We start from the raw sequence: 27,795 nt of genomic DNA, 5'->3' as shown, positions 1-27,795 counted from the left end.
TTTTCGTGGGCGACAATTGATCAAAACTATAAATTGAACTATTGCCCGTCTACGGGGGGTAATGAGTGAACATATTAATACCAAGAGAAAATTTAAACCCTGAGTTTTCGATCAAAAAGTTATCTTGAAAATTGTTCTGAAGAAAATAGATTTGAAATGGTGAATAATTCGACGGGGTTTCCACAGAGTTTGTATGCTGAGTCAGCATTATCCGTGTCTGGGAAATGTTTTTGTTTTGACTGGGGCAAAAAATTGTCCCCCGGGGAAGGCCCCGTAACCGTTTTACTCGGTAGTTGAGAGCAAAAAAAAGTAAACGAGCATTTTTGGTATCAAAGCCAAAGGGCTGATTGGAATTTATGTACCAGTCATGAAAAATGGAAGAGCAAAAAATTTTTGGAGATGTACAAACTCAACAAAAATTCGAAATTTATTATAATCATAAAGAAAACGAGCTTGACAAAAAACAACAGGTAATACTTTTTCAGAGAAACAACCACTTTCACTTTCTATTTTGCACTTAGAATCGTCAGAGGTTGGTTGTCGATTGCTCTTTTTATATGATTTTTACTGGAATTTAAAGCATTTTAATAGGAAATTCAGTTATAATTTACATATTCTTTTATTCTTTTCACATTTAGCAAAACTTTCCTGTAAAATTCTCTTATTTTTTGATGAAAACACAGCAGATCAGCAGTCTTTATCTAATATACAGAAAATGAAAGTACTTTTTTGAAATTTTGCAAGCTGCAAAAACTTGAATAAGACAAATAAGACCTATAAATGTTGATTCCTTTCTTTTGCCCTGGAATATTCCTTAATCAGTGATTGAATCTATATTTGTTCTTTCTTTTGACAGCGGAGATTCACTTCAATCTGTGGCTTCGCTTGTCCTTTTTTCCTATCTTTTTTATCTCTAAAAAAAGTTGACAGAAGAGTGTTGTCTGCATTACACCAAGTTACGGTACATCTTCCTTAACAATCACACTTTTTCTGAGCACTGTTTGGTTCATTTAGGTAAATTATATCATAATTTTGAGCTATATATACAACCAATCATCAGATCGATTTGATTGTTAAATTATTCAACATGATATTGCGTCCTTACAAAAGGTCTATTGAGAAAGGTGAATTTAACAGCTTCTATGCTATTGTACTTATATACCTAAAACAATCCAAAAATTTGATTCGATTGATAGTAAAGTTTTGGATTGTTTTAGGTAAGTACGATAGCGCTAGCATTAGAAGCTGTCAACTTCATACCTTTTGTAGGACACGATGTCATGCTGCATAATTAAAAACTCCAGCAACACAACAATAACACATGAAAGCATAAAATTGTGTGCGCTAAATAATATTTTTTTGTTATTGTTTTGATGCTGGATTTAATTTTGAATATATTCAACATGACGGTTCTCTTACTATATATAATGTCTCCAAAAGCCTCTTTATTTTTGGGAAATTTTAACCACTCAATTTTTCTAAATCATGGAAATTTTTTTCTTTTCGCAACTGTGTAGCCTAGGGTTTTTGAGTTTTTTGCTGTTTGCATTATATACAGCTGGCGATGCTTTTTCTTGCATGGAGGGATTTCAAATCTTTTTAGTATGATGCTATAATCAAGATTTGCACTACATTTTATACTGATAGGGCAAAAATTGGGTGTGATGCGTTTTTGGGAGATAATTGTGGAGAGTAAAAATAATTACGTTATTGGGGGTTTGTCAAGCAGCCTAGAGCAAAGCGTGCTCACAAAAATGTTTGGAATTTTACCTATATTTTTTTATAAGTATACCAAAAACAGGCTCAGTGGATGTTTATGCTAAGGTTGACAATGCTGAAGAATGCTTTAATAATTTTTTGGAGGATGCTTACATAGATTTAAGTGTGCCTGAATTTGCTTCGATTAGAATTCTCGAAAGAGGAGGAAAAAGAAACACACTCAAATCACTTTAATGGGATAATTTTCCTGGGGATGAAATTTTGCGGTTGAGCTCATCTGCAAAATTTGAAGAATTTGTGGGGACTTAATTTTGCTGATGGCACTGTTAGGAGACAATATTTTCACGATTTTATGCCTTTTACTGCCAAATCATATTTGTGGGACAAGATGGAGTTTTTCCAAGCTCTTATTTGATTTGGTTGGTCGTTAACCAATAATAAAACAATTTTGTTACTTTTTCTAAAGAACGCGTCATTTTAATTACTTCAAATGACCAATTATTAAAGTATATTATAAAAACTCAATCTCATCTGATATTTGTTGCTGAAATTCTCAAATTTAGCGCTTCTTTGATGCCAGTAAACATTTTTAAAAGAAATTTATTTCACATTTTTTGATTGTGTTTATAGATATTTCCCGGATAAGGCTTTTCCAAATTTTCTTTGGGACTTAAATTGGTGTATGACACCCAAATCTGCGAAACCTGTGAAATTTAATCCCTGCACAATTTTATCCCATTAAAAATCACAAAAGCAATACAAAGTTACTTTTAAATTTTCTTGAAAGCTCAAAGTAATGAATGAATGAATGAATGAATGAATGAATGAATGAATGAATGAGTAAGCACTTCTATTTCTTTAATTTTTACAGCTAATAATTGAGAGGGATGAAAGAGCTGTTGGTGAAGAAAACAATGAAGAGGAAGATGAAAAAGATCAAACAGCCAACGAAAGCTCTCCCTCTGATTATGAATTTTCTTTACGTGAAGAAAATATTCGACTCAAGTCAAAACTAGAACAGGTAATTTTTAATTTTTTCATATTATAATTATCACTTGGATCTACCTGGAAGCATTATTTATTATTATATAATTTCAAAGTGCATTCGATTGGTATTGGGTAACACTTATTTTTAAATGGATTTTTGAGTTATGAGAACTTGAAAGATGAAATCTAGAAAAATAGTCCATAATTCTTTAAAATTCAAGAATTTTAGTTCAAAGGCGCCATTTTTGGCTTTTGAATTATAATTTTGTACTGTTTATATTATATAATTATATCACTGTGCCTAACATAATTATCCTGTCGCAGGTGGTATTGAAATGAATCAGTTGCTTTCGTGATTTTGGTAGCTTTGATGAAATTTTTGTATGCAGGGAAGCATATTGTATAACGTTCGTGTGTGATTCACATTCATTTCGAACGTAAAAGATCAGTTTTTAATAACTTCCTTAGGTGGGTTGTCTATGGAATCAGCGTTTTCGAGTCGATGAATACGTTGCCCATTTCCCTTTGTTACTTTAACTAAGGGGATAATTATTAATCAGATGTCATAAAGCTTGTGAAATCTGTTCATGGTCCTGAGTAAAACCTCCAAATGTTTTGCTCCTATTATTTTGTTAAAATGAAGATTTGAAATTTCTATAAATGGGTTCTTACGCGGTTCTCGTGTTGATATTCTATCGTTATTTTTGCTAAATCTTTCCCCTACAAACCTGTCATTTTTCGATAATCAATTGCTGCTTTGGGTCAATAAGGCGCCGATTAGATTTCTTTAGTTTAATATTCGAAGAATTTCTTTATTATGCTCTCAAGCTTTTTTTTTATAATCCGCGAGGTTACAGTTGGTTACGCTTTTGTCATGACTAAAAGTATGGTTTCTATTAGCAAAAAACGATTCTCAAATCTTTGAATTTCGAACATGTTTTAAAAGTTTTTTTTCTCCGAATTTTGGTGCATTTTGCGAGCAATTGATTTTTGATTTGCAGAAAATACAACTGATGACTCGAAGATTTTCTTTTAACAAACAAAACACGAATTAAGAATTGATTTTATTCTTATACTTGAACGTGATTTGATTTTCTTATAAAAAACCTAAACTTTCATCCAACAAAGTTGACGTGTCCTTCCTCAAGTGGTCTATCTAGAAATTAGGGCGTCAGATTAAAAAAAAGCCAAAATGTCAGATTATGAAAAGGATTATGGTCATTATGGGGTGATTTAAGTCTTTTTGGGTCCTTAGGGGTATATTGTTTTCGCATTTTAACACCTTCGAATAATCCATTGAATATGTTCAGTACTTTTGAGAGCCTCTGCAAAGGTTAATTAGGCTGTTAAGAACCCAACGTCTCCAAAATATAATGCCACTTATGAATGAGTAAAAACTATTTCGGATCTATTCGGACAGTTTTGCCAAGGGATTTAATCCTGAAAAAATACCAATTTGAAAAATATCATAATCCCTGGAGTTTTTTTCATTTATGAATTAGATAATATGAATGAATATCTATTTTTGGTTACTCAGCATATAATAAATTATAAGCAAAATATTTTATATATTTATTGTCCAACCTGAATGTACAATTTTAAAAGAAGTCTTGTTTTATTACTGCTTCGTCAGCAAAAGTTTTGCCGGGTCTGTATCTTAGGTAAAATGATTACCTCTTAAAAATGTTGAGTATATTTACCGAATTCAATAAAAAATTTCTTGAAAGCTTTCAAACGCTTCCCCTTGCCAACAAAAATTATTGAAGGCGCTATATTACGGTTGATACTAAAAATACATTCATGTGCACATCTCATTTCATAAAGCAATTTAAAAATAGCAACGCTTAGTGAAACAACAGGGCACTAACAGGAAATTTTGAAGGATCACAAATTTTACTTATTAATGGAGATTTAAATACCCCCTGTTAATAATTATTTCCTTTTTCTATATTTTAAGGCCAAAGAGAAAGCTTTGTATTTCCAGAACCAATTACAGAAACGTAAAGATGAGCTTTATCAGGAAAGAGAGCTATGTGAGAAGGTAAGATCAACATCCGTCCGCCTGCTTATTTCTGGATGATATTTTTTAAGACAAGACACTGTGATTTTACAGTGGTATTACTTATTATCTTGATTGACTCAATATTCAGATTTAATACGCAGAACAATGCTTGATATTCAAGATGGATAAGCTCTATCTACTTTTTGTCGGCCGTCTAAACTAGAGCTAATTTCTAAGTAATACAATAACATCCGAAAAATACTGGAAGTTTGCAACTACAGTTGACGCTCTCCTATTCGATATTCTATTCTTACTATTCAAAACGCTCCATTATTCGATAATTTTGAAAGTCACTGTCAATAAGAAACTTTCATAAGCGACTGGACTTTCTCGATGAAAATCCGATTCCACTTGGAAATCAAATTAAAAGAGAGCATTAATTGCAGTTCTATTGCTTGATTATTCCTGCGGCGAAAGAACGCTTTTTCCGGGTGTTTCTGTTACTATGGAATAAGCGATCTAAAGATAAAACTTTCATTGACAATAATATGATCAATGGTTAAAATAAGTGCTTAGTGCCATATTAATTCAATCGCCTGGTAAAAAGTCAGTTTATTGATTAATTATGACGTAATGCAGTTGGGTGTGGAATCTTCAAATTCTTATTTCATTTTATGCAACCGTTTTAAACAGTTTAAAATTATGTAATATATTTTTTGAAGGGTTCCAGAGGGTTGGAAGGGTGAGAAGAACTGACTTTGAAAGTTCCGAATTGCTTTTATTCTTTTTGAAATAGTTTGATTTTGGTTCAGTGGCTGTTATTATCATTTTTCGACGCTTATTCAAGAAATTTATTTTTAAGTTTGGCTAACATACAGTTTTACGTTTCGGAAAAGATATTTAAAGCTAAAACTATATTGGTGCATAGCTGATAACGCAGTTTATAAAATTGTTAAATTTCGAATTTATCGCGTAAAACGAAATCTTTTTCGAACCAAAACCTATCGTGTTGTTTTTCAAACTACTTTTTTTTTATTCAAATGATAATTTTATGCTAAGCCACTTCACAGCCCCGAAAAAGTTTTAAAATAATTTTCAAATTAGATCGAATGATTAAGTTACGCAATTGCAATTGCATTGGAATACATCCTTGACGTGAAAGTAAATTGGCAATGAGATGGATCTTACTCTATGCTCTATCTTGACACTTACATCGAGCAAAGTGAGAAAAAAATGTGACGACGCCGGAAAGGCTAGTTGTTCTAATGTTTTGTCGTATTTGAGCCTCTTTGTTCCTATAAAAAATAATCTATGCTCTCCATTTTAGGACTTGATGAAAAAAATCTAAAAAATTGAATTCCAAGTTGCTCTTTGATTTTGTTTGTATTCTTAGATTTTTGCTAAAACGAAATATTTATTTTTCAACCTTTGATACAATACATATTGTGTACTTGTCTACCTTTTCTCATTGATTCGACTTTCATTCTGATCTGTTGGTTCGAATGTCTTCTCGTCCTTAATTTTGCCCATTCGGTTGTCCTATTATTGTTGCCAAAAAAAAAGATTATATATGTGATGGCTTATAATGAATATTTTTTATAGAAATGAAACCTTCTTGCATTGGATTTTGTATATTTCATTGAAATTTGGTTCATATCGGCGTTTTATAGAACCACTGGTAGTAAGAAAATGGCTAAGGTGTCAGGGGGATATTACTGCAGGGCACTGGGACTCATAACCCTGATTTCGGGAGAATTTGTCTCAGATTGTCATCACCTCGTTTTTACTACCGAGTACTGACTTTTTTTGAGAAAAATAAGGGACCCCTACCCCCTATTTAGAAGCAGGTCACCAAGAATAATATGGCTATATAACCCTGGACGAATGCCTTGTAATACCTAGCAGTCAACCTTACTTCACCAAAAAGTGGGAGAGCTCTAAGTCTAGGTTTTCTGTAACAATTCGATTTTCAAAATTCTAAAATTAAGGAATCAAATAATAATTATTTTTTGGGAATCTTTTTCGGAAAATTAGGAAATTTTTTGTTCTGATTAGCCAAAATTGGGAGATTCTTACCCCTTTTACCCACCAGGTACTAGGTTAAATTGAAAGATGTACCCACGCCCACCTCCAAAGTAGTACGAGTTGCTAACTTTTTGGGATTCAAAATTAGACACTGACACTACTACCACCTGACTATGGGCCACCATGTCAGTACCCTGGAAATGTACCTCCCTGATGGTGTTTGAATTGGTACCAGTCTTTTTGGTTCTTTCTAGCTATTGTGGGTAGACACTGGAAGGTGATTTTGCAATTTGCAAATGGAAAATAAAATGACTTAAAATTGTTGGTTAAACTTTGTTTGTGAAGTTTCGGCAAAGCATTTTTAAATATACCTGCTTTCTTTCTATAAAAATGGTGTTTTTCAAAACTTTAGCACTTTTGTCGAACCTTTTAGCATTTCTGGGGAATAATTGGCAATTTAATGGTAAAATGCTCTAAAAATAGCATTCTTTGGTTCAGTTGCCAAATTCCATGATTTTCTAAATTTTTTGGCCAGTTTCATCATAAATATTCTTATTAAGTATATTCTTATAAAAAACGTGTAATTTTTGTGTTTAACTGCCAATCTACTAAGTTTGGGAAATATCAGGTACTTCAGAATAAAGGTTTGAAAATAGACCCATAGAGGGACTGATTTTTCTTTTTTTTCCCAACTTTTTTACGACCCTTAGAAAGACTATTAAAAAAAACATTAACCACAATGAAAGTGAAATTCGAAACTGCCAAGTTTTAAAGTTTTAAGGCCGGCTTCCACTTTAGCTCAAAATGAGCAAAAACTTTTTAACGTTTTTGTAAGGTCATTGCTGGTTGGTTGAAAAGTGAAGCAATTCCATTGGTCAAAATTGACGTAACGTTTGAAAAATGGTGAACTTCCTTCAACTTTTTTTTTGATTGCGCGAAACTTTTTTATGACCTAGTCTTTTTTTAGGCAAAAAAAGGTTGAAAAAACTGTCGCATATTTCGCGTGAAAGTGGATACCGGCTTTTAAAGAATAAATTTTGCTTTTTAACATTAGTGTCTTAAGAACAAAGGGAATATTTATAAAAAGTTGACATTTCTTAAAAAAGTTTCAATGCTTTGTGGCCTTTGAGGCTTTGAGACCCTATAAATTTGTGACTAAATTTCATGAGTGTAATTATTCAAATAATTAACACGCATCGATCATTCATTTCAATCTTTACTCTGCGATTGTCAAATACCCGGTTTTTTATAAGAACAATTTAATTTTTGAAGCTTTCTTATTTTCCTAATTTTTCCAGTTTCAAGCCTGAAAATGCTCTTAAATTTGTTCTTATTTTCACCATTTTGTCAGCTTGTTGTCCATTTTCCTTAGAAATCGGGTGTTTTTGAGTCTGCATAGATTAAAATGCTCTTAACATATTCCTAATATTTAGGCCATCGAAGCTTCATGTAGTTTGTTCTTGTATAAGAAAACATGGATTGCTCAAATTAGGGTCCAAGCCACTTCTGGCAAACGCAACACTTTGTTCAAGTTTTCATATTCGTGACTCGGAAAAAAACCTATTATCATATCTTACCAATTATAATGACCTCTTAATGATTAGTAATTTTATGGGGGCATTTTTGTACCCTTTTAATTACAGATAGTTCCCGATAATAGGGTGTGTTCCGTTTTATTATGGGTCCTGACATAATTTGAAGTACCAGTTTATCATAATGACTTTACGAAAATGAAAGTCATTAGTGCAAGTTTCGAAAGGTTTTTTGTGAGTTAGTGTTTTTGACGCTTCCTTATTACAAATGGAAGGAGACGAAGATAATAATGAGCTTTCTAATTATAGCATTAGATATTTTTAATGACATCTTTGGGTCCCAGAGTTTTTCTTTTTGAATTACGAAATGACTGGTAGTTTATTATACTCTATTAATAGTATTAGCTGCATTGCGGAAATCATGCAATTAATTAATTAATTAATAAAAAGTATAACAAAAATTCTTAATGTAGAATTTTTAATTCATTCACCTTATCGGCCCTTTTTACACCGGCCCTTATTGGCGTTATTTTTGGGCCTGTGGTGTAATAAGGGCCGGCGTCAAAAGGGCTGATAAGGTAGTATTTGGGTACAAAATCTCGTCAGTGTACAGTGAGAGATTTCCCTTACTAAAAGATTTTTGATTTTCACTCCCCAAAAGACATGTTATTGTTTTAATACTGTTCCATAATTGTTATTAGCGGATTTTGCAGATTTCGATTTTAAAGAGCTAGATATTTTTGTCCATTTTCCTAAGAAATCAGGTGTTTTAGACTTTCCAAAGCCTTAAAAATGTTCTTAAGTTGTTCCAATATTTTTGGCCATCGAAGCCTTATGTTCTTATATAGTTTGTTCTTTTAAAAAATGTGTAGCATGTGTTTATATGGGGTGTTAAGGTCAGTGTCTGAATCGTCGCCTTAGAATTTGTGTTTTTGATAAAAATTAGTCTGAAATTTCGGCTAATTTTTATTCATTTCGAGGATCTTTCAAAAGAAAAAATTACGTATAAGTTTTTGTAATGACTTTTTATAATTTAAAAATTATTTTAATTTTTGGCAAATTTTTATAAAGTACTTTGAAAAGATTACCAATTTTATTTGTGTTGCCAGCTGGGATAATTTTCTATATGTCGTTTTTCACAAAACATTGTTCTTTTAAAATTCCGTATAGACTACAGGCTGCAATGGAAAGTTGTCTTAACCCCCCCCCGGCTGTCAGGGCTGTTTCCATGTTTAAAATCTCTAATGTAAAATGGAAGTCATGCAGGTAAGGTACACGCTTTTTTATATAAGAATACACTTTATAAGAATGTCCATGATGAAAATGGCCAAAAGATTAAGAATAATGCTAAGAATATCACCATCATGGAATTTTGCTACTCAAGCTAAGAATGCCATTTTTAGAGCATTTTCAATTATAAATCGTCAATTACCCCCAAGTAAGGCTCACTCCTTTCACAAAAAATGCGATTTTATGTTTGAGACGTATGTACTAAATGTTAAATCTAGTCTGAATTAGGATCCTAACCTAAGAATGCTGTAAAAATATTTTAGGATGATTTTCCCGAAAAACTTAAGAATATCCATGACGAAATGGATTTACACCATTCTTATAAAAGCGTGTAGACGTCGCATTGACGTTTTATGTTGGGTAGTTAATGAGAAAAAGTAATTTCAAAAATTTGAGTTTGGTCCTGCGTTGCTTGTCGTGAAGAAAAAATATTCATGTTTTTTTCTTTACTTACTGTCTTTGACCTTTCTAAAATAGGACCCAGTACGAATTATAACGTCATAACAACGTTAGATGAACGTTGAAAGGACGTTTTCCGTCAGCTTCGAATTTGTACATTATAGGGGTCAGACACCATAATAGACTGCCAATGGTAGATTGTCTTAATTACCAAGTTGACACACGATGTTGTTTCAACGTTCATCTTAAGGTTTATTGACGTCATGGACGTACGATAGACGTTGTTATAACGTTTTATGTCGGCTAGGGAGAAGTACCAGTGTTTTGGAAACGAATCTTTTTTTCTTTCTTTATGGCCCCTTTTATTTACATTTGTCAAAATCAGACCATTTTTTGCGGTCACGCCTAACGTCCCACGCAGCAAGTACTCAAGAAAAGTGAAAGATTAAGGAAAAGAATTTTGGGCCCCACAAATATTTTTATTGGTAAGGGGTCCCATTATTCATGACGTTTGGCATGGATTTAAGTCTCGGGCTTCAATTTCTGTTTACACCTCTCTCAAGTTTAAATCATCAAGAGGACAATTTTTTTCAGACATAAACACACGACATTTAGAATTTTCTCACGCATCTGATTTTTTTTTTTAATTCTAAATTTTTGTGTCAAGATGAAAAAAAATTTGAATGGAATTTTTAGTTATTGCTTTAATATTTTTCACAAATCCGATCTAAAAACTTAAAATTCCTTTTTTCTAACCCTTTGACTAAACCTTTACTTCTGGTTGAACTTTGCATATTGATTGCCCTAACAAACCCCTTGCATGTAAGAGATTGCCATTTCAGGATTAAGTTTAAATTTTCAGAGGAATGAAAATGATTTTAAATATGCATACATGCATATGTGCACACACACTTTTTTATGATAACCAGTAATTTTTAACTCAGACGGGGCTGTTCTAAATTTTTTGAAATTTTCAGGCTTATTTGTTCTTACGATGTTCTTAATACGCTTATTTTCTTTACTTAAAATCTGTTAAAATCAGCACTGTCTTTGTAATTTCTAAAATCTTAGGCTCTGATCGTTTGAAATTTTGTTCTTAGTTTTTGGAAATTTGCAGCCTCGTCTTCTTATAAAATTGTTCTTATAAAAAAAGCGTGTAAGTTGGCCCTCAAAATTTTTTGATGGTTGTAAAAAAATGGCTAAATAAAACTCCTATCCAGATTTTTAAATTACATTTTCCAATAATCGAACAAAAACTCATCAACAACTGCTTTTGAAAGGAATTTGACAGAAAAATTATATTAATCAATGTTTATGAGAATACCAAAAATGGTCTTTTTTTCTGTAATATTTCATCCTGGATTTCTTTTGATTATTTGGACCTACCTGAAGGCCTTATAAATTAACCCATGTTTCTTCTTCGTCTGTTCGTTCGTTACTAGCTTTTCTTCTCATTGGCTCATTAGTTTTTTTTATTCTTTGCGCCAAGATGTGGAACGATGGCTGCAAACCATAAAAGCTCGAATGTGACGGAGCTTGATTTTCAAAAAATATTTTTTGTAAATTTTGCAGCCAAAAAAACGACTGAAAAACGGGTTTATGACTTTCGTGCAAAATTGAATCATTAATTTTTTCTCATTTGTTTGTCTTAGACTAGCATACCAGCGTAAGTAAATGGTAAAGATTATCCTAAGAAAAGTACGTAGAGCAGTGAATAATTACCTAATTTGGCTAGAATTTGGCAAAGTCTCTTTGGACCAAGTACCACTTTAAAATATATATTATTGTCATTTATAATTTAGTTTGAAGATATGTTTTTGCGTCTTTGGGGCTGATTTGTCCGAATTTTCCCTCGCACATACATATAGTTCAGTTGCTCAAGTACATGCTTTTGTGTTTTTTTATATGAACAATTTCATAAGAACACGAGGCTGAAAGTTAGCCAAAACCTAAGAATAATGTAACAAAAATATGAGCCTTAGATTTGAGAAGTTATTAGAATTATTAAACAGTATTGATTTTAACAGTTTTTTAACAGATTTTAAATCAATTTTGAATTTAAGTCAGAAACTAAAGTGTATTTAAAAACATTGTAAGAACATAATATAAACATGAAAATTTCAAAAAATGAAGAACAAAATTTACAGTTGCTTATGAAAAAAGCAAATTTATCTATTTTGTCCAGAACGAGACCTGTTATTAGCCTTGAACCCCGGGGGGGGGCACTCGATTTCGAAACGACGGTATATGCCGCGCAAAATATGCTTTTCAAAATCGTACCTTTACAGTGCAGTTCAAAATGGCTGAAAAGGTACCCTTTCAGTGCATTTTCTCTTGATTTACCCAACCCTTATAGTGCACTATATTTCTCAGCTGTAAACCTGCGTGAAAGAAGAAGCTTGTGTCAAAGAAAAACTGAGAAAATTATTCTTGTCAGCTGTAATTATCAGATAATAGAAACTTTTTCAAATAAACTAGAAGTAAAAACCTTTCTTTTTAACAATTATTTTGGATTTGTTTTAAAATTCGACCCTTGCAGTGCAATCTCACAGAAACACACCCTTACAGTGCATTTTGGGATGTTAAACGCTGCTTCTTTGGGCCTATTTGTCTCATTGCTATTTTTGCTATATTTACTATAAGTGCACTCGTTTCATTTTTTCCTGTCCAAAACTTTAGCACATTTTGTAAATAAACTTGCAAACTACCAATCAGCAAAAATAGTAAAAACTTCAAACCTTCTACAAGCAAAGAAAAGTTTGCAACTTCTTCACAGTAAAAATTGCATCTAAAATTAGACTAGATGATCTTTTCTTAGCCTGGCTGCCGATTTTTAACCAATAAAATTAGAGAGGTGAAGAGCTGAAACTGTAGCTTGCTTCGCGTACGGGTCTATATCTGAAATCAAAATAGCAGTTATTCTCATAATGGCGGGATGGTGGCCACGCAACCGTGAATAAACAATGGATTGAAAATTACTTTTTAAAATCCAAAGCACGACCAGGGAACATCAAGATGGCAGACAGCAAAACTTGCAATATTTGCTATCATTTTCAAAGTTTTCATGGAGTTTCATAGCACTTTTATGAATCTAGCGAAAACATTTGACTGAATGCAAAATTAATCGAACTTTCTTGAATTTAGGAAATGTTCTTAACAAAAAAAATACAAAACATTCTGATAATTCATGATAAAAATTCTGGGCGTGAAACAGCCTGTTATGTTTTTTCTACCTTGGTATAGAGCACTTTGTTACCACAAGATAATGTTGTCGAAGAAACTCTGATAAAAATTCGAAGAAAGATAAAAATCACTAATTTTAGTAGTACTAAAGAATTTCTGAAATTTTAGTCTGGATACCTCCGTTTCGGTATTTTAGTATCCCGTGGTACTAAAAGAATTATTTTTCAAGTTTTTTGGGTATAATATCACCACGTCATTAAATATCATGATGTCTGAGATTTTAGTACCAACCCCCTGCTATTCTAAGATACTCTAGAGCTAAAATAGGACAAATAACAAATAACAAAAAAACTAATGATTTGAGATGAAAAGTATGATTTAGACTGGCAAACCATCACGAATAACAAATTTACAACCTCATATTGTCAAATAAAACATTGCTTTATCATATTTCCACTTGTCCTGGAAAGTCCTGGATAGTGCTGGATATATTTAATATATTCTGCAAAAATCCTGGAATTTCTTTTGACCAATCCTAGAAATCGAATCTTCACATTTCTTAAAATCCTTCATTATTCTTCTTTTTCAATTACTTTGTGATTGATCAGATACCTTAAAAGAGAACTTATGCTGGCGAGCAGCATAAATCTTGAAAATTAAAAAATCTTTTGGCTGGTTCTAATTTCGATGAATTGCATGCAGGGTAATTTAACTCTATTTTGTTCAAAAAGAAGAAGCTATTTATGAAAAATACCTATTTTGCCGAAAAAACAACTTAATTTTTGGTGTGAACCAGATGATTCCAAAATTTGCAAGATTTGCCAAAGTAAGATCTCGTACTCGCCCTTATTGGCGATATTCAAGGATATCAGGACAAAATATCCTTGACTTTTTCGATTTCTTTCCCTTTTCAGGAAAATTTCGTCTAGATTAAAGGTTTTTTAATGTTTTTTTGTTGCCATGAAAATAGTAATTTGTTCAACCAAAAAATGTATCTTAAAAAAAAACTCCATTAAAAGTAGAATTTGCGAGGCTTGAATTCGATTTGACCTTACGAAACTTTCTGACTATACAAAAGTATATAAATCCTTTATTTCGTTCAGGCTAACAAAAAGATCTACGCGTTGCTCTCAGAGAAGAGTTCCTTGGAGGATGACTTCAAAAGAAGATCTAATGAGGTATTACTAAAGTCCTTTATAAATTAGCAAGCATTCAAATTTCGAATGCACACAATTCTTACATGGATTTAATTCCAAGACAAGTGGACGGGCGAGGTCACTTCTCAGCCTAAATAATTAGCTAAGGTGGTAATTCAGGTTAAATAAGCACAAACTCTACTCAAGGAACTTTCTCTATCAAAAGAAAAGACATTAGATACCTTATCGGGGAAAACTTCGTCGGGGAAAAATATTCGTCACTTGCTGGTAGTTGGTAACGCATTATGGCCGGGGAAAATTTTCGTCACTTGGCCAAAATTTCGTCGCTTTTCCCCGACGAAGTTTTCCCCGATAAGGTATTTTTATGATATGGAAAGAAGGTGTGCATCTATATGATGACAAAGCAGAATCAACAAGTGAATTTCTTAAGTGTGGTCCTGACGGAAAGTTGTTCTTCCTTTTGTTTAAAAATGCTGTGTAAGCAAATTTTAACTTAGAAATTATTTTTATTTTTGCTTCTTCTCTCAAATTTAAAGCAAAATTACGAAGAAGTGATACGTAAACTTGAGCACGAGATTTACGCTTTGGAAGAACGTTTAGAAAAACAACGCAGAAGACACCATCACGTAAGTACTCTTCATTATGAGTATATAAATTATAATAATTTTCAAAATTATACAAGTTTTTTTATAAGAACAAACTATATAAGAAGGCTTTATAAGGCTTCGTGGCCAAAATGTTAAGAACAAGTTGAGAACATTTTAAGGCTTTGTGAACTTTAAAACGGACAATTTCTTAAAAAAATGGACAAAAATACTCACAAAATGGTGAAAATAAGAACATGTTAAGAACACTAAAAACTCAAAAAGTTAAGAACATCCGAAGGCTTTCTTATAAAAAAACGTGTAGTTGACTCTCTCTAATTCAATCTTCAAGGGACCAAAACCTTTATTAGAGAAATATTCGAGTAACAGAGAGTAATATGAACCAATTTCCAGCTGAGGGGACCAATATTTTAGTTTGAATTTCAGAAATTCGAATTACAGAGAGTTGAATATACAGTACATTCAGTTGACGCTGTTTAATTCGACGTTTTTTTATTCGATAATATTGAAAGTTACCATCAACAAGAAACCCTCAAAAACGACGCTCTACTATGAATAGTATAATACGGTCTTTTATTCGATGAAAATCCAATTTCCCTTGAAAACGAATTAAAGAACGTCAACTGTAGTATCAAGCTTCCCCCCTTTAATACAATGCTCAAGTTTTTCACTGATTAAGCCAGGAACCTTATTGATTTTAACGAGTTCTCCTTTTAAAAAACGTGTTAAAAAATCTCCCCAAAATTTATATTCAATTTGCTTCACTTTTACAGGAACATCTGATGATATATGACGATTTGAAAGAAGAACGGCGTAAACAAACAGAATGGAAACAGACGTATTTACGTTCACAAGTCTCCGTCATGGCGTTCCGACGTAAATTACAATTGTTGCGTGACTATCTACAAGGTGACCATTTTGAAGAACTGATGAAATGCCTTGAAGTGGTAAGGACATTTTTAGAAGAACAAACTACATAGGAACATGAGGCTTCGATGGCTAAAATGTTAAGGATAAGTTAAAAACATCTTTAAACCCTTTAAGTACCGCGGTCATTTTTTTTAAAGAAAATTGCTAGTCTGCGGCTAAGGGGGGGGGGTAGGTAAGGGGAATTAAAGCTAGGTGATAGAAAGGTGCCCAGTAGTAAAACTTCAAATCAATTCGCTAGAGGATAGAACAAAGTAAAGCAGGGCCAAATTTGGAGGTTGTTGGATCACTTGTTGACAAAAAATGGTCAAAAACGGTCAAAATCTTAAAAAAGTGGATTTTTGTCATATTTTTGCATTTTTTTACTTTTTGGCTTAAAATCTCGCTGGAAAGACTCACTTTTGATTTTTATTGCTTGACCATGAACCCATCCAATTCCTTCGAGTTGGATCAAAAATGACGATTTCTAACTCAAACTGGGCATTACAGGAGGGCTTCGCCCTCCTATATAGCCCATGTCTAGTATACTCGTCATTGGTACTTAAAGGGTTAAGGCAGATTCCAAGACACTCAATTTCTAGAAGAAGACAACTTAAGCCTGAAAAAATAAAATAAAGATTTCGCATTCCCACCTCCAATTGTTTCATCAATTAATTCATTAATTAATTATTGATAAATTTCGCATTGTTATTTAAGGATAAAATAGATAAAATTAGAAGCCTCTTACCTAAAGTTCATCATACTTTGTCTCAAAGCGTGATAAAGCCCTTCAAAATGGGTCCATTTTGCCTATTTTGGCTATTTTCAACCTACTTTTCAACCTGAAAATGAAATCAGCGAAGCTCAAAGTTTCAGAAATGTGCATATTCAACATTTTTGGTCCAATAAAAACAAAATTGGAATTAGATTTTAAAGGCTAATCAGCTAAAAATTGTCTTTCCAACGAGATATAACTTTTCCTAATACATACTTTTTCTCCTTCGAGACCAATGTATGAAAATGTGTTGACTGCCAACTTTTTTGAAAAGTTTTTGTGAAGCATGAAGATGGAGAAGAATTTCCTTTACATTTAACCCTCGTATTTCTCTATTTTGCAGGGATTGAATGAGCACGAAGAAGATAAAGACGATCAGAGTCAAGATCAAAACCAGAGTAAGTGTTCTAAGGGTAAAGAACTTCAGCAGTGTGAGTAGCCACGAGATTTGATACAGTTGACCCTCGCTAATTCGAACTCGAACGAGAAACATCACCGTTCGAATTACAGAGAGATTCGAATTAAAGAAAGTATTTTAAGAGAGTTTCTTTTTGACAGGTACTGTAAACAAGCTCGAATTATAGAAAAATTTGAATAATAGTAGTTCGAATAAGCGAGAGTTTTCTGGACTTTGTCTTTATATGCAAAATGTCGTTCTCGACCTCTAACTGTTAGCCACTAACTTCATGCTATTATTTGTTACTGACATGGTCTCAGAGTTTTTACCATTCCAATGTCATCATCACCACTCAAGTCTCAATGTCATCGAGAATAAAGTCTCAGTGGTAAAGATTCCAAAACATAGACGACCTTGAATTTGCATTTTTTTGATTGGAAGTTTATCGTGGCTTGGATCACGAGATTTACGTTTGGCTATGTTTCGAGAGATTCCTCTCCCATCTTCGTGCAAGGTGGAGGATGCTTTCTCCACTATTTGTACTAAAAGACCTCAGATCAAAATCAGAAAGTTCCAATAGGAATATCACTGGGTCGATAAACTCAAACTTTTTTGACTTTTTTCTTTTTTACTTTTTTTTGTAGATAACATTGACTGTTATACAGTTTCACCATCAACAGAGGTAGTTCATATGAATGATTCTCACTTGGACCCAATCCCTTCTGTACATAAAATAAAAGTGGAGGAGAGGCTATCGTCACCTACACCTTTCTCGCATCACGATGAACACGATCAGTCACGGTATCATCAGACTACTGAATACAATGTGCTTGCATCACGTGACCACGAACGTACGCCAGCACACGAAGTTGAAAGGTCACGTGACACTAATTCAGCATCACGTGATGAAATAGCATTAGTGCGCGCACAGGAGGACAATCATAGGTCACGTGATGAAACAAGAGAGTCAAGGGAGAGATTGAACTTAATGGAAAGAATGCGTACGGACAAACACACTCCGTATGATCGCTTTACCGTGAGTCCACATGAACGAACATCACGCGATCATAACAATGGATCACACGATTCGGCTAGAGATTCAGCTTTCGATCACGACGCATTCTTCCGATCGAAACTTTCACGTCGCCATCACGCTCCTGAACGACCACACCACTCTCCCCAAGCCCTTCCCGATCATTCTGAGCATCGCGAACATCATTCATTCAATAGTCACGATCACGAACCGCACGTTTCACAGGAGCGCAGAAGACAGGACCATGAGCCTTCCCATGAAACTGAACAAGAACATCATCCTCCAAAAGTCTTTGTTGTTGATGAAAATAGACCACAGACCATTACTCATACAACTGGCTCCTCTCCGACCCCTCCTGCAGGTCGTCATTCGGCGTCAAATGGATCTAAACAAGAATATTCAAAACAAGATTTTTCATCGCGTGATTATTATGAATCAAAATCAACTAGAGGTATGATGGCACCATTGTTCTAACCATTACTATAAGAGTCGTAAGCCTTTTTACTTCACTCACAATCTCCATATAAAGTCCTTTCACTCTAAGTGTGAACTTATCTTCGTCTATTGACGCTTACATTCTTAGAATTTTTTCTGAATAATTGACTAAATGGACTTTTCCATAATTTCCATATAGGGGGGGGGGGGGGTAGAAGAACCTTTTCAACAAATTTCTTGGAAATGTGTGGATACCCTCTGGAAATGGCATAATTTGCAAAGAAACCCTTGGAAAAAATCCTTTTATGCCTCATCAGTCCTTTACCCCCTGGAAATTTTAAATTAACTTTTTACCCCCTAGAAAAGTAAAAAAACACTTCTTTAGACCCCCTGGAAAATATTTTCGGGTTACCCCCTGGAAATGTTTGTATGTCCAACCCCTGTATGGTTATAAAATGGAATGGCCCAATCCTAATATACCTTCCCTTTAAAGGTTTTGTTTTTAAATAAGAGTGTGATATCGTTTGCTTGCTCATTAATTTTAATTCGCAAGCTTTTTCGGATTAACACGGATGTGGAGCAGGATTGGTCAGGAAGAGGAAAATAGAAACATTTTTATACTTATATCAGCATAATATAACAATTGGCAGACATTGTCCTGATATAAAATATGTGTCTGATATGAAACGGGAACACTTATGTAAAAGTAAAACCTTTAAGATTAAAAGCTCTGTCTAAAAAAATCCTGTGTGTTTAAATAGAAATTTCATTCCATCCCCCAGACCACCATCAACATCACCAAAACCACCACAAACATCAAGGTCAACCAATCAAATCATGGACAGAATATGAATTCCCATCTTCCACAGATCGTCCTTCAAATCATTACAAACACTGGCATCACTATTCGGTCAGTGAATCTAGCAGACCTTCTTTAATCCAAAACGATTCAGAACATCATTCTACGTATGAAAGGTATTATATTTTAGTAGTAAGTAAGTAGAAAGTCTGCGAACACAGTCGGAGGTGACTCGAAGGCTCCTCTTTCGATAGCTATCTACCCGAAGGTAGGGGAGGGCACCACTCTTTCTCCCTGGATTTTCCCACTTACCCTTGATCCTTCTCTTAATTGCTGAGCATCAAGTACCATTTTGAGAATCTTTGGTATGACCTTGTTGAACTCATAACCTTGCAAACTGTAGCCGGATAATGCTCTACCACTGCACTACGCTATAGTCGCTATATTTTGAATGTACAGTTGAATCTCCATAATTCGAACACTCGTGGGGAACACAAATTTGTTCGAGTTATGGAAATTTCAAGTTATGGAGTATGGTTTATAAGGCATTTTTAACTAGAGGGACGAGATAAGGAGACATTTCGAGTTATGATTCAAGTTAAAGAGACTCTATTGTATTTTATTTGCATATTTTTCTTGTATATTGTTCGATTCAGTGATTTTCAAAGAACTTTCTCGAAAATGAAATCAAAGGCCGACTATCATTCCTCTCCGATGGGAAATTGGCCCGCTCCTTTAGAGCTTTAATGTGGGCGGCCGCCAATCCGCCATCGGAATATCCGATAACTTTCGATTCAAACTAATGGAAATGTAGAGTGCGGTGCTGTATTTCTATTTGTTATTATGAACACCTTCTTTGTTTGATTCGTTTCTGTATAATGACGTCAGAATGCCTGAAGTTATAGAATTTTGATGTCATTTCCTTGTAAATTCATTACCAAGCTCCTTAAAAGCCTAGAGCGCCGCTAAGTTTGATAGGTGAAGTCAGCTCTAATTTTATTTGTTATTATGAGCTCTCTTCGTTTGATTCGTCTCTGCTTACAACCTTTCATTTCCCTTTCACCCATAGGAACAAGAATGTCCCCAAGAACTACTATGAATCTATGCCTGCTGACGCTGGCAGTAACGAATTTCTGGAACTCAAATTTGATCAACGTCATCATCCAAGAGGTTATCCAGACACATCCTCTACTACCAAGATCAGTCAACACAAAACCTATCCGCGTCTATTCGAAACCACCACTTCGTCTCGACCGCAACCCCTTCCTGTAGGGACACCACTTGAAGAGAAAAAGATATGGTGCTTAACATGTGATGGGGAGGTCACCAAAAAGCCATGTGGTCATTCGAGTCTTGTTGTACAAGAGCGTGAAAAGGAGTTCCCGTGTCCAACATGTAGGCGTGTGTTTAACAACCGTTCCCATTTGAAGCGACATAATATGATACATTCGGGTGAAAAACCATGGGCTTGTACTTATTGCGATAAGAGGTTCAATCGGAAATCGCATCTGAACCGACACGTTTTGACACACACAGGCGAAAAACCTTTCAAGTAAGATTTCAGTATTCTCCCTTTCGTATTTATCTAATTGCTGTTAGGGATGAGAAATTTAATGCTTTAAATTCTTCTGTGTGAGAATAGTAGCACCAAAGACTCCAATCCTTGAACTTTCCCAAGAACATTCCCGCTTTCTTACCTGGTCTTACCGTTTAAAAATAGTAGAAGACTCAAAGGCACGGAGAATTACTTTGGTTCAAATTGGAGACTTCCAATTTTAGAATGTACAGTGTGTTAGTTTTTTTTATCAACTGGGGACTGGTAGTTCAGTCTAAGGTGAAACGTTAGGCTTCTGCTCATCCTCTAGCGAGGAGTTTCTTTTAGGAAGTATCTATATAGATCTACGATTCAGACTAGTGAAACGTCGGTATGTATATGTTTCTCTCTAGTCTGATTTGTAGACCTCTACAAAACTGCAGGTAGTATAAGGAGAACGAATCCTTTTGTAAATGTCAGCACCCTATTGTCTTTGTGGATTGTTTATAATATTGATATTACTTTCCCAGGTGTCCATACTGTGGAAAAGGTTTCGCAGACAACAGTGATCTCAAACGTCACAAACAAGTACACGAAAGTACGCCCGGGTTCGTTCCATCTCTTCCCGCCATTCGCCCGCGGCAAGAAGAGCCCGCCCACGCACACCCAGCACCGCCTGTCATTTCGCCCACCTCAATTCAACAAATGATTTCATCGCACCATTCATCCATCAAAACAGCTGTACCGGTTTTTAGTTCGGCTGCCGGCAATGTCATGATCATGGGTAACAAAAAGAAATCTGAGGCGAAATTCCCGTGTAATAAATGCGGTAAAGTGTTCACGCGGAAATCACATTTAACGCGTCACAAATTAACTCATGAGCAAATCAAGATCTATTGCGATTGTGGGCGTCTTTTCAGGCAAAAAGCACACCTTCAAGCACACTTACCAGCCTGTAAACGCAAACGTGAAGCCGTAGAGGCTAAATATTTATCCGAAAACGAAAGTGGTGGTATACCAGGGCGTCATGTAATGTTACAACAAGATTCACCTGCATCAATGTCTGAAGAAAAAGATTCTCCACAATCGATCCATTTAGGTCATGACATTATTAATGAAGAGAGTTTGCCCATGGAATACGAGCACCAAACACATGGTCAACCTTCCCATGATATAAACGAGAATGAGCGTGCACGTGAAGGTGATCTAGCACCAATGGATATTAAGAATCTACCAGTAGGTCTTCCGCCATTAATTCGTGACCCTATCTAATTTTTTATTTTGAACTAACTTTATTAGTCGGCACCAATCTATCAAAATGACAAGTACAGTGGACTCCCTCTAATTCGAACTTCTTTTATTTAAATCTTTCTGTAATTCGAACTTAAATCTTGGTCCCTTCAGTTGGAAATCAATGTAATGGGCATTTCCCTTTATAATTCGAATATTTCTCTAATTCGAAGAAAAAGTCACATGAAGATCGAATTAGAGAGAGAGAACTGTACTACCTTAACGGACGTGTAGGTGGTATTACCTGAAAAGGATATAACTTCCCGATTTGGTTACCTTTACAAGAAGGTCATTTCCAGAGTGCTCAGAGCACCGATCGGATCACATGCTACCATCCTGGATTTGGAGCCGTTTTGGGAAGTTTTCTACCTTATTTCCCGTTAAGGTAATACTTGCCATTTCGATATAGTGTTGCCAACTGTTTTATGTCCAGGGTGATAAGTTTTCTGGTTTATTTGATTGGTATTCGCTGGGTTAGTTGTGTTCTTTGTCGTCCAGGTGGGATTGGGCACTTAGGCAAAATTAGATACGGAGACGTGCCGCTGATCAGGGTCCCTTTTTCAGATTCTAGGGATATCTGACAGGGTTTCAAATTTACTAATTTTCAAGATGCGGACCTGTCAGGGTCGATTTTTGGTCATTTTGGACAATTTTCAGGGTGGAAATTAGAAAGTTTTTGAATTTTTCGTCTACTTTAAGCCATTTTTGCCACTTATCAGGATTAAAATCAGAAAATTTATAGATGTAGATTATATAGATTTTTTGTTCTGAAAGGGTCCCAAATTTACCAAACATTCATATCTGACAGGGTCCACTTTTTAAACTCAAGTGGTACGTCCCCGTCGGCCGTCAAGGTCAGTGCCCCCCCTCCTGGGTTTGTCATCCTTGCAACCCTTAGCCTACATTTGTCGGGACTATCCTATATCCTAAAATTCGCTACCTCAAAATGTTAATTAATTTACATTGTGAGATATAACCTTCTAAGCATTGAGGATTGTCTTCCCGTTTGATATTCAACCTGACCTGAAGTCGCTAGTTATGCGTTAATGTACTCTCATGTTCTGTATTTATTTGGGAATGAGCGTATTGGGTTTATTTTTGTGTTCAATAATTTTTCGAAAATTGCGACCACTTCGTCATAGACATATATTTTTTCGTTACCGACGAATAATTTTCGTCGACGGATTTTTTACCAGAGTAATGGCGGCTTTTTAGAGGAATTAAGGCTGGGAAACACCAATAAACTGAGCAATTATTGTAATCATTTTGTCTGAAGTGTAGCACATTAATCCCAACATTTTTGCGCTAAAGTATTAACTTTCAAACAGTGCTTGAATTTGAAAGAAAAAATCATTTGTTTAAAAATATTCGTGCCACTAAAATTGATCGTCAGGAAAAAATAATGATCGCCAAAACTATTGGACATGTAAATTAATCGCTTAAAAAATTCGTCAGTTGAAAATTTCGTCACTGACTGATTTTTTGTCTATTTTTGTCGAAGAATTTTCTACCGATAAGGTGCTATTATAAATTTGAACTTTTTGAGTGAGAAAACGTCAAGTCATTTGACTTCAAATATTTTGGTCATGTATTTTTATAGAGATGCATTTTTGTAGTTTAAAGATTATTAAGTTAAAAATCTATATATTTTCATATAGCGAATTTATAAGGAATTTTAAAGGCATTTTAAGAATTATATTTTTTGATGGTTGGGTTATATTTTTTTATATTAAATAATTTTAAATTTTTATTCAGAACAAGTTAAAAGTTTTTCTAGCAGGATAGTGGAATTTTTGTGTATCTATGCTTTTACACAAAGGTATTTTTTTCGGCCGTCATAAAAACTGCCCAAAGCGATATTCATTCAAATAAAATTACTGCTTAGGTACAATGTGCGTCAAAATATATTTAGAATTTTGAGGTTATTTTTTTCGTTTTTAGAAAACTGAAGTTCGGGCGAGAAAGTCGCTTCTAGGCTATTTGTTAAATGTAATCGAATATTTCAATTTAGGAGGGGTTCTGAGCTAAAACCGGTTAAAACTCTACCCTTTCAATCTAAGTTAGAGCGCTTTCAAATCGTTTGTTAGTTGCTATAAAATTTCGCGGGGAAATATAAATATTATGTCAAGTCAAATATTATGACTTTGATCGTAGCCCAAAATACACCTCATCAAAGGTGTTTTTGCCATAGGTTCTACTGTTTGAAATTGAAACTAAGTGCGAAGATATTTTTGGCGTATTGGGCTCTTCCAATAAAAGTTTGAATATGGGGGGTGGAAGATATAACATTTTTGGAAATTTACCCACCGACATTGTGAATTTTGAACCCCCCCCCCGGACAAGCATCACTTAACCCCCGGACATTCAAAATCACCCCTAATCAGAGCAAGTTTGCCCCCAAAACAAGGCAAATTCTACAGATTTTTCACTATCCCCTGGACAGAATATCCAATATATCCTACACCCCCCTCCCCCGCACAATTTTCTGGAAGAGCCATTTCTACGAAGCACTCCAAGAGATAGAATACGTAGTCACAAAGTGAAAAAATACACGAGACCAGACAATGTTTTCATCCAATGCAGTTTGTAGTTATTTCCTTGTAAATAAAAAGGTAATTATTTGGTAAAATGATATTTAGTTTTAAAATAATTTTTTTCTAGTTTTTGAAATATTTTTCTAGAGTTTTTTGGTTGAAGATAATAATTTTTGAAATTTTTTCAATAATATCTACCATATTTTCTCCTTATAATTTAGATTCTGGTTAGTTGTTTTAGGTGAAGTAAATTTGACATAAACATAAACGTTATATTAGCCAACGTACCCCTATCCCAGAGAGCGCTTTTTATCACTTCAGATTGGGTGATTCCGAGAAGCTTTCTCTGTCTGGTGCAGAAAGTTTGCATCGCTAATAACAAAACTATAATCTGTGTGTTTAATAATATGATAATGTCCATTTTAGTGCGCTTGGTAACTTCGTTTTACCTATCCGAATATTACGTATCGAAACCATTTTCATAACTCGGCATCAAGAGCCCTAAGAGCTAGATAGAGTACTTTGGCTAAAAAGTTTGCCTTGGCTAGGTAGGAAATCCTACCGGGGACACGTGATATTACAAAAGAATTTCAGCGCTTGATAAATCAGAAGATTCTCGGGTTTTCGAAAACAATAGCAACTATATTTTTTCCGATATTCACTTTTTTTGCCTACGATGGCTTAAAGCACGACATTTAGCCCTTCGGGCTTTACAGAAATCTGTGAGTCACACATTGGATAGTTCATCTGTCTTCAACTTTGTTCAATGCAAAACCTCCTTGATCGTACCGAGACTGTCGTTAACTCAAAGCTTGTATCTCCTGCTCCAGTAACTTTAACGCTACTTTTATTCCTCGATTTCATTCTGGAAACGGTACGTGAGAACCGATAACTTTTTCGTCTTCGAATACTAGCTCTGATACTTGAATTCGAAAACACGTTAAAAAGTACACTGAGGATACCGGAACATAAAGCGGGCAATAAAACAAACCGGTACATCCGGGCTTTTGCTTCTTCACTTTCGAAAGATCGATCATAAAATCCGGTATAGCCAAGGACCCAACCGCACATCATGGGTAGCCAACAAATAATGAAAATCCCTAAAACAACGCCAAGAATTTTAACCACTTTTGTCCTATAACTTTTCTTCAGTACTTTATTCTGATTTTGTAATCCGGGTCCTGCATTCGAGCAACGTTCGTTTCTGGTACTGTATAATTTACAGACCACCATGAAATAAATGAGCACCAAAACTAAAAATGGTATAACAAAACCAATTAACACTGTGATTGCACCGTAAAAACGCATGAACGATTCACCTAACGGATACGTACGTAAACAAAATGGTAGCTCCCCGTAAGCGTACAATGTCAAATAATTTGGAATCATACTAACAATAGATACCATCCAGAAAATAACATAAAGCCGCTTACATCTTTCCTTTGTAAATCGGCTAGCAGATAATGGTTTATTAATCAGCATATAGCGTGTATAAGTCATCGAGCAGAGTAGATAAATACAACAGTTTGCAGCCGCGAAGAATAGGCTTAATCCATCTTTGATACCGCATAGGAAATGTATACTTGCCGCTGTTTTCAGTTTGGAAAATGAACGAACGTTAAGTAAAACGTATGGTATAAAACCTATATATTGAACAATATAGGCAAAACTGAGCTGTGCTAAACTCAAATTAAAATGATTCTGTTTGATGATTTTGCTTCGGCTGTTGTACAAAGCGACGAAAAGAGAATTAAGGATGATTCCTGCTATAACAAGTGTCATGGTCATGATGGAGTAAATGAGATTCCCTTCAGGTGTGAAGATTTGTACTGATGACGTGTTTGTCAAGTTTCCAATGTTGTAAGACATATCGCTGTCCAGTATTTTCTTTGTTTCTGCTCGGTTATAAACACTTTGATAATTTTCAGTGGTTGATATACTGAGATGTACTAAACAAGGTCCTGAATCTTGAATTGAAATTTATTATTTCTGCATCCAATGAGCGTCCACTTTGACCCAGATTTCCTTTTCGCCACCCGCTGATGATCCTACTAGTTAATCTCCTTGTTGGGCTCAAACTGCTGAAAGATTTTGTTGCTGATTGTCTTGTGATAGACTGTTCTTTAAAGCCAGCAATCAAACTAATATATCCAGCCGGTTTACGATCGTAATTATTAGTTGTTTCCAGTAGTTTCCTCAGCAAATCAAGACTTGTTATTACTTATATCAGATTGTTTTGACATTAATCATTTACGTTTAAAGTCAATCTCAAGATTTTACAAAATAACAAACATCAGGGGAGAAATCATTATTTTCTCAGAAAATTATTTTCCTTTTTTCAGTTTAGGGGGAAATATTGTTTCTTTTCTCTTAATTTTCCCCTGGGAATTATTCTAATAGTTTTTAATTATTGTTTTCCATTTACAAAACGAAATCTTTGACAAGATGATTTTCAACTACGCGCTTTTTTATAAGAATGGTGTAAATCCATTTCGTCATGGATATTCTTAACTTTTTTGGGAAAATCATCCTAGAATATTCTTCCAGCATTCTTAGGTTTCAGACTAGATTTTTTAACATTTAGTACATACGTCTCAAGCATAAAATGGCATTTTTGTGAAGGGAGTAAGCCTTACTTGAGAGTAATTGACAATTTATAATTGAAAATGCTCTAAAAATGGCATTTTTAGCTTGAATAGCAAAATTCCATATAGTGATATTCTTAGCATTATTCTTAATTTTTTGGCCATATTTTCATCATGGACATTCTTATAAAGTGTATTTTCTTATAAAAAAAAGCGTGTAATACTAATATTGGTGTTTAAGATAGTAATGTTTGATGTCGAAATTTAAGGCTCGTATATTCATACACCTTTTTATTAGAACATATTCAAAACAACGAAAAACAATATCAAGTCTGCAGGTTGTAGAAAATTTGATACAGCCTAGACTAGGGGGGGGGGGGTTTGTAGGGGTTTAGACCCTAGTCTAGGCTGTATCAAATTTTCTACAACCTGCAGACTTGCTTTTGTTTTGTTTTGTTTTCCCTCAAGATTTTTACTGAATCCCGGAATCCCAAAAAAATGAGAAAAAACAATAACACCATCACCGTCTGTCTGATTTTAAATTACCGTTTCCCCGTCTCTTTTTTTGTTAAATCCCGTAATACCGTACTAAAATAGGCCCGATCCCG

General features: G+C 34.4%; 1 protein-coding gene across 1 annotated transcript; it reads left to right on the top strand.

The window, feature by feature from the left end:
* The first annotated feature begins 287 nt into the window (after nt 1-287).
* On the top strand, nt 288-23,845 carry LOC136811209 (uncharacterized). Its single transcript, XM_067067823.1, has 11 exons — nt 288-470; nt 2,591-2,740; nt 4,664-4,747; nt 14,241-14,315; nt 14,831-14,920; nt 15,673-15,846; nt 16,924-16,978; nt 17,622-18,461; nt 19,228-19,420; nt 20,314-20,796; nt 21,309-23,845. Exons 1-11 carry the CDS (start codon nt 375-377, stop codon nt 22,048-22,050), a joined length of 2,982 nt encoding a protein of 993 aa, XP_066923924.1. The 5' UTR covers nt 288-374; the 3' UTR covers nt 22,051-23,845.
* The last annotated feature ends 3,950 nt before the right edge of the window (nt 23,846-27,795 follow it).

The sequence above is a fragment of the Clytia hemisphaerica genome, unplaced genomic scaffold (assembly GCF_902728285.1).
Source record: "Clytia hemisphaerica strain Z4C2 unplaced genomic scaffold, Clytia hemisphaerica genome assembly, whole genome shotgun sequence".
NCBI lineage: Eukaryota > Metazoa > Cnidaria > Hydrozoa > Leptothecata > Clytiidae > Clytia > Clytia hemisphaerica.
Note: the sequence above shows the minus strand (reverse complement) of the source record. Positions and strands in the feature narration are given on the sequence as shown.